General features: G+C 44.2%; 1 protein-coding gene across 1 annotated transcript in view; it reads left to right on the top strand.

Moving 5' to 3' along the window:
- The window catches only part of LOC141233442 (uncharacterized), a 111,855-nt gene that overhangs the window by 62,449 nt on the left and 36,603 nt on the right, over positions 1-12,803 (top strand). The window contains exons 8-9 of the mRNA XM_073667901.1: positions 1,724-1,734; positions 3,350-4,486. Of these exons, the coding sequence (XP_073524002.1) occupies positions 1,724-1,734; positions 3,350-4,486 (1,148 nt within the window). The remainder of the gene's footprint in view (positions 1-1,723; positions 1,735-3,349; positions 4,487-12,803) is intronic.

The raw sequence follows: 12,803 nt of genomic DNA, 5'->3' as shown, positions 1-12,803 counted from the left end.
CCCTTATGGTGAGTAGGATAAAAATGAGATTTACCACCTAGTGGAACATGGTGGAAACCCATAGCGGGCACATGATTTTCGACTCCATTATTAGCAAGGGGTATACTGACGTTTATTGATTTACGTTTTTCTTCAATAATAAAATGATGTTTTAACGTCAATTTCCTAAAGTACTCATTCAAATCTACATATAAATTGAAAACATTCAAACTTGAAACAGGTCAAAAAGAGAGTCCTCTACTCAATCGTGAGATCTCAGCCTCAGACAAGGTGTGGTCAGACAGGGTAAAAATGCCTACCATTTTCTGTTTCTCATCTTTTTCGCTTTCCTCAATATTTACCCTAATGGCTTTGTCTTTTTAATTAGCAAATCCTACAGGGCTGCTATTTTTTGGGATGGCTCTACCTCGCCCCCTACATCCCTGATATTTCTTTTTCTTTTTGGTTGGCGAGCTTGGGCCGGCTGAAAAAATTGGGATTTTTGTATCATAAAGGAGCGGTGTGTTTTTTACCATTGAGAGGCGGTGCAGTTTCATTAGTTAATATTACAGCTGGTGATAACAATTCTATTGAAGAAGTTATATTTTGTGGAGGTGGTAGCTTCGCTGATTTATCAGTGGAACCTTCCTCTAATGATGTATGCCCTACACTTAATGATTGAGATATTGTTGGTAAGGAATTTTGGGAATCAGGATGGATAGTTAAAATAGAAAAATCCAATGCACTCACACTCAGCGTTGAGGTTGCACCAATTTAATTCATTTAACCCAAAATCAACTAGTGATGATTGCTCTGTATCATTAGAAACACCACTATCCTTATTCACCACTGGTAAGATAGAATTACTAGCTCCACCAGTGTTTGCTTGATTCTCCCCAATAGGAGAAGGACACAAAGTAACTATTGCACTGTTAGTTTCCATATCCATAGTTTGATTCCACAGGCACTTTCTGCACTGTGGATGTTGGAGAGTGAAAATTGCAAATATTCCATTTTATTACCCAACACATTGTCTCCTGGAGCACAATCTGGGCACTCACATACCATAAATTAAGTGGGTTCTTCTCACTATAGTAATGCCAAATACATGGATGCTAAATGTGGTTTGGACACACTGCAAGGCTCATAAGCGAGGGGGAGATCTGACTTTGGGAGAGCGGATATTGCGGGATTGGTGTATGGAAGCCATGTTGCTTTTCTAGAACCTTTGAGCCACTAATAATGTGGAAACCTCTGTTATTACACTGGCAGATGATGGACCTGAGTTGGGGGCTTGTTTTTTGTGAGATGAGTAGAAGTTTTTATTGATATTATTGTCACCTACAATGGTGGAAATAAGTATTTGATACACTGCTGATTTTTCAAGTTTTCCCACCTACAAAGAATGGAGAAATCTGTAAATTTTATCGTAGGTACACTTCACCTGTGAGAGACAGAATCTAAAAAAAAATCCAGAAAATCACATTGCATGATTTTTACTTAATATTTGGTACAGAAACCTTTGTTTGAAATTACAGAGGTAAGATGTTTCCTTTAGTTCTTGAACAAGTTTGCACACACTGCAGCAGGGATTTTGGCCCACTCCCCCATACAAATCTTTTCCAGATCTTTCAGGTTTTGGGGCTGTCGCTGGGCAACATTGACCCTGAAATGCTTCTTATGATATCACTTCTTAGTTGCCCTGGCTGTGTGTTTCAAGTCATTGTCATGCTGGAAGAACCAGCCACGACCTATGTTCAAGGTTGTTGGCCAAAATCTTGCGATACATGACCCCATCCATCCTCCCTTCAATATAGTACAGTCGTCATGTTCTCTTTGCAGAAAATCACCCCCAAATTATGTTCTTGGGTTTGTACTCTTCCTTCTTCTTCCTCCAAACCCGGCGAGTGGAGTTGATACCAAAAAGTTCTATTTTGGCCTCATCTGACCACATTACCTTCTCCCATGCCTCCTCTGGATCATCCAGATGGTCATTGGAGAAGTTCAAACGGGCCTGGACATGTGCTGGTGTGAGCAGGGGGACCTTTTGTGCCATGCTGGATTTTAATCCATGACAGCGTAGTGTGTTACTAACGGTAATGTTTTAGACTGTGGTTCTAGCTCTCTTCAGGTCATTGACCAGGACCTCCCATGTAGTTCTGGGCTGATTCCTGACCTTTTTCAGAATCATCCTTACCCACGAGGTGAGATCCTGCATGGAGCCCTAGACCGAGGAAGATTCAGAGTCATCTTGTGTTTCTTCCATTTCTTAATAATTGTGTCAATAGTTATTCCATTCTCGCTAAGCTGCTTGCCTATTGTCCTGTAGCCCATCCCAGCCTTGTGCTGATCTACAATTTTGTCCTTGGGATCTTTAGACAGCTATTTGGTCTTGGCCTTGGTGGAGAGGTTGGAGTGTGATTGATTGAGCGTGTGGACAGGTATCTTTTATACAGGTAACGAGTTCAAACAGGTGCAATTAATACAGGTAATGAGTGTAGAGTAGGAGGGCTTCTTAAAGAAAAACTTAACATGTCTGTGAGAGCCAGAATTCTTGCTGGTTGGTCGGTGATCAAATACTTATTTCATGCAATAAAATGCTAATTAATTATTTTAAAAATCATACAATGTGATTTTCTGGTTTTTATTTTTAGATTCTGTCTCTCACAGTTGAAGTGTACCTACGATAAATATTACAGTCCTCTCCCTTCTTTGTAGCTGGGAAAAATTGCAAAATCATTAGCGTATCAAATACTTATTTTCCCCACTGTACATAACATTGTTTGGCTTTTTATTTCATATTTGGGAGGCAGAATGAACAAACAGTTGAACACCACAGTTTACTGGTTCACGCTATGAGGTTTTCTATTAGACTGTGAACTGTCATTGTCTTGGTGAATAATTCAATATTTTTACAGACAGTTTAAGTAGAAATTTTCAAAACTATAAAATTCAAGGATATTTAATTCAAAAATAATAATTGGTTTTATTCTTGGTAGATGACTGTACTAGGAGATCAGACGGACAGCTGATATCTTCAATTTTTAAATCAGATGATCTTGAGATCCCACAGGATACAATTGAAGTGAATTCTATTACTCCAGATAAACCATCATCCCTTCACAGCAAAGATCTGTCATCTGATCCTTTGAAACACGTCCTGTCTTCTGATTCATTACCGACCACTATGGAAAATCAAAGTCACAAAATAAGCATTAAAAAACGAGTTGCTCCTAAAGCAAAGAAGCCATTTTCACATTCTGAATATGGAAATAGTTTTCCTCTCAAAATGTCTCTTCTTAAACATCAAAAAATTCAATCAGCAGAGAATATATTTTCTTGTTCCAAGTGTGGGAAATGTTTTAACCAGAAATCAAATCTCGTTAGTCACCAGAGAACTCACACAGGGGAGAAGCCTTTTTCATGTTCAGAATGTGGAAAATGTTTTACAGAGAAATCGAGTCTTATCAAACATCAGAGAACTCACACAGGGGAGAAGCCTTTTTCCTGTTCAGAATGTGGGAAATGTTTTAACCAGAAATCAAATCTTGTTAGTCACCAAAGAACTCACACAGGGGAGAAGCCTTTTTCATGTTCAGAATGTGGAAAATGTTTTACTATAAAATCAAATTTTGTTAATCACCAAAGAACGCATACAGGGGAGAAGCCTTTTTCATGTTCAGAATGTGGAAAATGTTTTACACAGAAATCAAATTTTGTTAAGCACCAAAGAACTCACACAGGAGTGAAGCCATTTTCATGTTTAGAATGTGGGAAATGTTTTAACCGGAAATCAGATGTTGTTATACACCAAAAAACCCACACAGGGGAGAAGCCTTTTTCATGTTCAGATTGTGGGAAATGTTTTAACCGAAAATCAGATGTTGTTATACACCAGAGAACCCACACAGGGGAGAAGCCTTTTTCATGTTCAGAATGTGGGAAATGTTTTTACCGGAAATCAGATGTTGTTATACACCAGAGAACTCACACAGGGGAGAAGCCTTTTTCATGTTCAGAATGTGGGAAATGTTTTAACCAGAAATCAGATGTTGTTATACACAAGAGAACCCACACAGGGGAGAAGCCTTTTTCATGTTCAGAATGTGGGAAATGTTTTAACCAGAAATCAAATCTTGTTAGTCACCAAAGAACTCACACAGGGGAGAAGCCTTTTTCATGTACAGAATGTGGGAAATGTTTTAACCGGAAAGCAGATGTTGTTATGCACCAGAGAACCCACACAGGGGAGAAGCCTTTTTCATGTTCAGAATGTGGGAAATGTTTTAACCGGAAATCAGATGTTGTTATACACCAGAGAACCCACACAGGGGAGAAGCCTTTTTCATGTACAGAATGTGGGAAATGTTTTAACCGGAAATCAGATGTTGTTATACACCAGAGAACCCACACAAGGGAGAAGCCTTTTTCATGTTCAGAATGTGGAAAATGTTTTACCAAGAAATCAACTCTTGTTACACATCAGAGAACTCACACAGGGGAGAAGCCATTTTCATGAAAAATGTTTTGCAAATAAATCATCTCTTCTTACTCACCAGAGCAGTCACACAAGGAAGAAGCCTTTTTTATATTCTTAATGTGGGAAATATTTAATTTGGAAAGACACACTTAGGCTGTGTGCCCACTATGCGTTTTTGGTGCGTTTTTTGGTGCAGATTTGCAGCGCGGAAACGCTCCAGAAATGCATTGCATACCTTATCCCATGACTTCCTATGACATTCTGCAAGTTCTGTGGACATGGTCAGGATTTTTTCTGCACAGATTTTACTCGCAGAAAAAATCCGGACATGACCAATTCTTGTGCGTTTCCACATGCGTATTTGCCTATACAATGCATTGTAAAAACGCAAGGCAAATCCGCATGCAAAAACGCATCAAATACGCGTCAAAAACGCATATAAAAACCGCATGCGTTTTTCTGCCAAGGAGGTGCAGAAATGCTCAGGAAAATTTCTGGTTCATTTCTGCATCGTGGGCACTAAGCCTCATTAGCAAGAAAAAATCTTTCTAATAAGTGAGTGCGTCTTAGGGTATGTGCACACGATGCAGAAATGAAGCAGAAATTTCTGCATCATTTCTGCATCTCCCTGGCAGAAAAAACGCATGCAGATTGTGCATGCGTTTTTCCTGCAGAATACATGCGGATCCACATGCAGATTGACATGCGTTTCCGCATGCAGATTGACAAGCGCTTTCCAGGCGATTTTAGCATCACCTGGAAAGTGCTTGACAACTAGGTCACACTATATAAATCCATGCAAACAGCATGGATTTATATAGTGTGACCCGAGAGAGTGTATATACTTACCTCTGATGGCCCGCGCTGTCCTGCTTTACAAAGTTCCCGGCTGCCGGCAACTTTGAATTGAAAGACCTGCCGACGTCAGCGTCACGTGACCCGTCACATGACTCTGACGTCACCGCAGGTCCTACAACTCACTGCAAGTGCCGGGAACCAAGCGGGAGCGCTGCGCGGGCCGACAGAAGGTAAGAATACATTTATTTTTTATTTTATTCTTTTTTTTACAGCTTTTTTAATGGTACCTGGGTGTGGATGAGACTCTCCTCTCCTCCACACTCGGGTACCATCCGCATATTAGAACAGCACCCTATACAAGCCTTTTTGTGTGCAATTCAAATACTAAGCAGTCACCCCTCCATGAAATGGTAGGTTGTGATTGTCTCATCAGTATTCTGCACCTGTGTAGCCACCATCTTTATGTGGGTTTGCTGCACCCTGCACCTTAGCTATTTGGAATTCCAAATTTCCATCCACAATGACCAGAGATGGCGGTAGCGCTGATGGTACAGAGGACGCAACATATTTTTGGGGTAGAGACTGATGAAACATTATGGATCCTAAAGGTGGGCAGCAAAGCAAGGTGGAATGCTACGGGATTGATGACTGCCACAATCTTATAAGAACCAGTGAACCTGGGACCCAGTTTCCAAGATGGAATCTTCAACTTAATGTTCCTTGAGGACAACCACACCAAGTTGTCATCACACAGGTCCGGACCCACCACAAGTCTCCAATCAGCCACACTCTTATATTTGGACCCCATCTTCTTCAAGCAATCAAGAACCCTTTGCCACACAGACATAATTGAAGATGGAAAACATTCTTCAGGTATTCCTGAAGAATGATTTCCGTTAAATGAGCTGAACTGAGGATGAAACCCGTATGCCCCGAAGAACGGGGACTTACCAGTGGATTCATAACAACGATTATTCACTACGAATTCAGCAAGAGGCAAGTAAGTAACCCTATCCTCCTGATTCTCAGACATAAAACCCCTAAGATAAGTCTCAAGATTCTTGTAAACATGTTCAGTTTGCCCATTAGACTGCGGAAGACTGCTGAAGAGAACAACAGATGGATCCTCAAATGAGTGCAATATGCCAGTCAAAATTTGGAAATAAACTGCACCCTTCAATCAGAAAAAATATCAGTAGGGATCCCATGTAATTTTACGATCTCTCTGATGAAAATCTGCATCAAAGTCTTGGTGTTAGGTAATGCGGGTAGCGCAATGAAATGTGACATCTTACTGAATCTGTCCTCCACCACCAAAATTACAATATTACCTACTGACACGGGTAGATTAGTGATAAAATCGACCAATAAATGAATCCACGGTCTACTGGGAATCGCCAATGGATGGAGAGACCCAGATGAACAAGTATCATAGAGCTTAGAACACGCTCAGACACTGCAGGTGGCTACATACTCGTGAACATCCTGAAAACGCAGAGTAAGGAGATCTGTAGTGTCTTTATTACCGGGATGTCTGGCCAAGACCGAATCATGATGTTCACTGAGAACTCTAAGATGGAGGTTCACATGTACAAACTGTTTACCTAATGAACAGGCAGGTGCATCCACCTGAGCCTCAACAACCTCCTTCTCAAGATAGGAGCATATAGATGCAGTAACCACCCATTTTTGCAGTATAGGAACCGGTTCACAATTATCTCCACCCCCGGAAAAGGCATCCACCTTATTGTTCTTGTTCCCTGGCCTATATGTAACGAAAAAGTTAAACTTGGTGAAGAATAACGGCCATCTTGCCTGTCTAGGTGTTAGACACTCTAGATATACCAGATTCTTATGGTCCGTGATTACCATAATCGGATAAACTGCCCCTTCCATAAAATGACGCCACTCTCCAAAAGCCCACTTGATTACCAAGAGTTCCCTGTTACCAATGTCATAATTTCTCTCAGCAGGTGACAGTTTTTTTAGAAAAGTATGCACATGGATGCCATTTACCAGGAGACGCACCCTGCGACAAAACAGCCCCCACACACACTTCTGACACGTCAACTTCTGCAATTAATGACTGAGTGACGTCAGGCTGCATGAGAATCAGCACAGATGCAAAACACTCCTTAAGGTATTGAATGCCTCCCTGGCCGGACTGTACCATTTAGAAAAGTCATATCCGCCAGAGGTTTGGCCACTACCGAAAAGTTTTTATGAATTTGCGGCAGTAGTTGGCTAAACCCAAATACCTTTGTAACGCCTTTAAATCCTCAGGACAATCCCAATCCTGTTCCGCCTGGACTTTTGCTGGATCCATGTGAAAATCGTTGGACGATAAAATATTGCCTAGAAAAGGGATCTCCTCGAGAGAACATACACTTCTCTGGTTTAACAAATCATTTATTGCCTCTGATTATCTGTAAGACCTGCCTGACATGTACCTGATGTGACTCAAGATCAGGCGCATAAATTAATGTAATCTAGATAGATCATAACAAATATACCTGCCAGGTGACTAAAGATGACATTTACAAAATGCTGAAAGACGGCAGGAGCATCACTCAACCCAAATGGCATGACAAGGTTCTCATAGTGTCCCTCAGGCATATTGAAAGCTGTTTTTCACTCATCCCCCCCTTTAATACAAATGAGATTATATGCCCCCCTGAGAACCAGTTTAGAAAACCATTTTGCTGCCACGATCTGATTAAATAGGTCCGGGATGAGAGGGATCAGATACTGTTCCCAGACCATGATCGGATTTAGTTTGCGGAAATCTAGATAGGGGCGTAACCCCCCTGTCTTTCTTTACAAAGAAAACTCCCGCAGCAACGGGGGATGACAATGGTGTGATATGACCCTTTGCCGAAGTTTCCGCGATATAGTCCTTCATGGCCCGCTTCTATGGACCAGAGATTTTACAAAGTCTGCTCTTAGGCAGCTTGGCCCCAGAAAAAAGATTAACGGCACAGTCATAAGGTCGATGGGGAGGGAGTTCTTGACACCCTTGCTCCGAGAACACATCCTCAAAGTCAGATAGGTGCCCAAACAGTGTCCTTGACAATACTTGATCCAATTTGCTACCTCCCGAGTCTGCCAATCTACCACAGCGTTGTGCAGCACGAGCGTCTCAGAACTACAGGAGAGGGCAGACCTTCTAGTACATAAAAGTCAATACATTCTGAGTGCATGGCCAACCTGTAGATGTAACCCTTGGATGACTTGAGTAAAACACCCCTGGCTCAAGGATGCAGAGTTGATGGTGATTATAGGTATGTATCTGGACAATGTATGTGGTTTGAGGCCCTGGACCTGGACGAAACTAGCGTTTTTCAAATTAAACCCGCCCCACTGTCCAGAAAGGCAGAAATGATCACCTTATTTTTGCCCAGATGGATTTCATACTCCCCTTTTACGCTGAACTCGAGTTTGATCCACAGAACGAGTCACCCCACCCAACTGCATAGGCTCCTCAGATGACTCAGACCAGGGTTCCCTTGGAGCTGGACCTCTCACATATTGGGGTGTTTCTTTATGTCTCTGGTGAAGACTGTGATCCACCCGGATAGCCAGAGACATGGCTGCTTCAAGAGAAACTGGAGTCTCCTATACGACAAGGGCATCAGTCACCCGTACTGATAGCCCTTGACAAAACTGGATACGTAGTGCGGGATCATTCCACTGAGTGTCAGTGTATCACCTCCGAAACTCAGAGTAACCCACCTCCGCTGGCTGGTCTCCCTGCTGAAGCTGACGTAGCATGGTCTCAGCCAGGGAGATGCGGTTGGGATCGTTGTATATATGACTCAGGACTAGAAGAAATTCCACCACCGTCCGGAGCAATTGGGAGTCTGGCGGGAGAGAAAATGCTCATGCTTGGGGGTCACCCTGAAAAAGCGAGATTACTATCCCCACCCATTGCTCCTCGGTTCCTAAGGAGATAGGACATAACCTGAAGTACAGCTTACAGGCCTCCCTGAAGAAAACAAACATGTCACGCCCCCCAAAGAACCTGTCAGGCAAAGCAAACCGGGGGTTGCCTGGGAGTCATGGTCCCCGGACCCAGGGCCGGCTCAAGGTTTTTCTGGGCCCCGGGCGAAAGAGTCTCAGTGGGCCCCTGTAACACATACCACGATTCATGATGCAGAGATACCGCAGAGAAATATAGGTACAGTACAATGCAAAGATTTCACTTCTTACATTACATGAGATATATCTATTGTAAATTCCACAATAGCACAGAAACCGGCGAATCGCTCCACACAGTATACTGGCCCCCATAAAATGCTCCATACAGAATACTGTCCCCCATATAACGCTCCATACGGAATACTGGCCCCCATATAACGCTCCATACAGAATACTGGCCCCCATATAATGTTCCATACAGAATACTGGCCCCCATATAATGTTCCATACAGAATACTGGCCCCCATATAATGCTCCATACGGAATACTGGCCCCGATATAACGCTCCATACAGAATACTGGCCCCCATATAACGCTCCATACGGAATACTGGCCCCCATATAACGCTCCATACGGAATACTGGCCCCCATATAACGCTCCATATGGAATACTGGCCCCCATATAGCACTACATACAGAATACTGGCCCCTATATAATGCTCTATACAGAATACTGGCCCCCATAAAATGCTCCGTACAGGATACTGGCCCCCATATAATGCTCCGTACAGGCTGTTCCCCCCCACATAATGCCCTATGCAGGCTGTTCCCCCCTTATAATGCCCCATGCAGGATGTCACCCCCCATATAATGCCCCATGCAGGATGTCACTCCCTCCCCATATAATGCCCCATTTAGGATATCACTTCTCCCCCCATATAATGCCCCATGCAGGATGTCACCCCTCATATAATGCCCTATGCAGGATGTCCCCCCCCCCATATAATGCCCCATGCAGGATGTCCCTTCCCCCCCATATAATGCCCCATGCAGGATGTCACCCCTCATATAATGCCCCATGCAGGATGTCACTCACCCCCATATAATGCCCCATGCAGGGTGTCACTTCTCCTCCCCCATATAATGCTCCATGCAGGATATCACTTCCCCCCATATAATGCCCCATGCAGGATGTCACCCCTCATATAATGCCCTATGCAGGATGTCCCTCCCCCCCCATATAATGCCCCATGCAGGATGTCCCTTCCCCCCCTTATAATGCCCCATGCAGGATGTCACCCCTCATATAATGCCCCATGCAGGATGTCACTCACCCCCATATAATGCCCCATGCAGGGTGTCACTTCTCCCCCATATAATGCTCCATGCAGGATATCACTTCCCCCCATATAATGCCCCATGCAGGATGTCACCCCTCATATAATGCCCTATGCAGGATGTCCCTCCCCCCCATATAATGCCCCATGCAGGATGTCCCTTCCCCCCCATATAATGCCCCATGCAGGATGTCACCCCTCATATAATGCCCCATGCAGGATGTCACTCACCCCCATATAATGCCCCATGCAGGGTGTCACTTCTCCTCCCCCATATAATGCTCCATGCAGGATATCACTTCCCCCCATATAATGCCCCATGCAGGATGTCACTTCTCCCCCCCATATAATGCCCCATGCAGGATGTCACTTCTCCCCCCCACATATAATGCCTCATGCAGGATGTCACTTCTCCCACCCATATGATGCCCCATGCAGGATGTCATCTCTTCCCCCCCATATAATGCCCCATGCAGGATGTCACCCCCCCATATAATGCCCCATGCAGGCTGTCACCCACCCATATAATGCCCCATGCAGGATGTCACCCCCCATATAATGCCCCATGCATTATGTCACCCCCCATGTAATGCCCCATGCCTCCATACATTAAAAAAAAAAATTAAATACTCACCTCACTTCTCACCTGCTGCCACTGCTCAGATCCAGACTCCAGGGTTGCCGGCGTCTTCCCACTCTGCGCTGCCTGTGATGGCTCAGGGGAGGGCGCGGTGGAAAAATGTCACCGCACCCTCTGACCTGAGACGTCACATGGAGCGCACAGCAGGAAGACAGCGGATCTGCGGAGGCACGGGGAGCGGTAAGTATCCAGCTGCCGGGTCCCTGAGCAAGCAGGGGGAAGCGGGTGCTGACACCCTCTCCTCTGCCCATAGCCCGGCGGGGTGCCCGACCGCGAGTGGGCCCCCCGCCTGCTCAGGGCCCCGACACTTGCCCGGGTGCTGATGCCGGCCCAGCCCGGACATGATGTGTTAGGGAGCTGCAACACGACAGTGCGTAGATCTACAACCTCTAGGCTAAGTTGCTGCAGTTGCCCTGTCAGAGCTGTGATAGGATTCATGATGGATCAGAAAACAGTTTCGGCCAGAGCTAATGTCATGACTCTGTTGTCGGGTATCCCAGTACCAGGGCCTCCTTCCCTGTTCCTATCGCTAGGGGCGTCCTAGCTTGCCCATGTTCCCCGAATTACTTCTGAAGGTGAAAATGCAAGGAATTGATAATGCCAGTCAGCAGCGTTCAAACTGTGATTAACAAATGGAAAATTAGGGGCTCTGTAAAAACCAAACCATGCTCAGGTAGACCAAAAAAAATTTCGGCCACAACTGCCAGGAAAATTCAGGACTCTCTGTAAACTAGCGGTGTGGCTGTTTCAAGATGCACAATAAGGAGGCACTTGAAGAAAAATGGGCTGCATGATCGAGTCGCCAGAAGAAAGCCATTACTGCGCAAATGCCACAAAGTATCTCGCCTACAATACGCCAAACAGCACAGAGACAAGCCTCAAAACTTCTGGAACAAGGTAATTTGGAGTGATGAGATCAAAATGTAACTTTTTGGCCACAACCATAAACGTTACATTTGGAGAGAGGTCAACAAGGCCTACGATGAAAGGAACACCATTCCTACTGTAAAGTAAGGAGGTGGATCGCTGATGTTTTGGGAATATGTGAGCTACAAAGGCACAGGAAACTTGGTAAAAGTTGAAGGAAAGATGAATGCAGCACATTATCAGCAAATACTGGAGGCAAATTTGCACTCATCAGCCCGGAAGATGTGCTTGGGACGTACTTGGACGTTCCAACATGACAACAATCCAAAACACAAGTCCAAGTCAACCTGTCATTGGCTACAGCAGAACAAAGTGAAGGTTCTGGAGTGGCCATCTCAGTCTCCTGACCTCAATATCATTGAGCTACTCTGGGGAGATCTCAGGCACGCAGTTCATGCTAGACAGCCTAGGAATTTACAGGAACTGGAGGCTTTTTGCCAAGAAGAATGGGCAGCTTTACCATCTGAGAAAATAAAGAACCTCATCCACAACTACCACAAAAGACTTCAAGCTGTCATTGATGTTAGAGGGGGCCATACATGGTATTAAGAACTGGGGTATGTGAACTTTTGATCAGGGTCATTTGGATGTTTTTGGTCATTAAGATTTAAAAAGAGAAAACACAGTAGTTTGACAATAAATGGCTTCACCCAACCAATAACCATGAGTGGAGAAAAAGTTTTTTGTTATCATTCATATTCTCTGAAACAAGGCCAAGAAAGCA

This window comes from Phyllobates terribilis, unplaced genomic scaffold, assembly GCF_046119375.1.
Source record: "Phyllobates terribilis strain yellow unplaced genomic scaffold, ASM4611937v1 Scaffold_600__1_contigs__length_992639, whole genome shotgun sequence".
In the NCBI taxonomy this organism is placed as follows: Eukaryota; Metazoa; Chordata; class Amphibia; order Anura; family Dendrobatidae; genus Phyllobates; species Phyllobates terribilis.
This window is presented reverse-complemented; position numbering and strand designations above follow the sequence as displayed.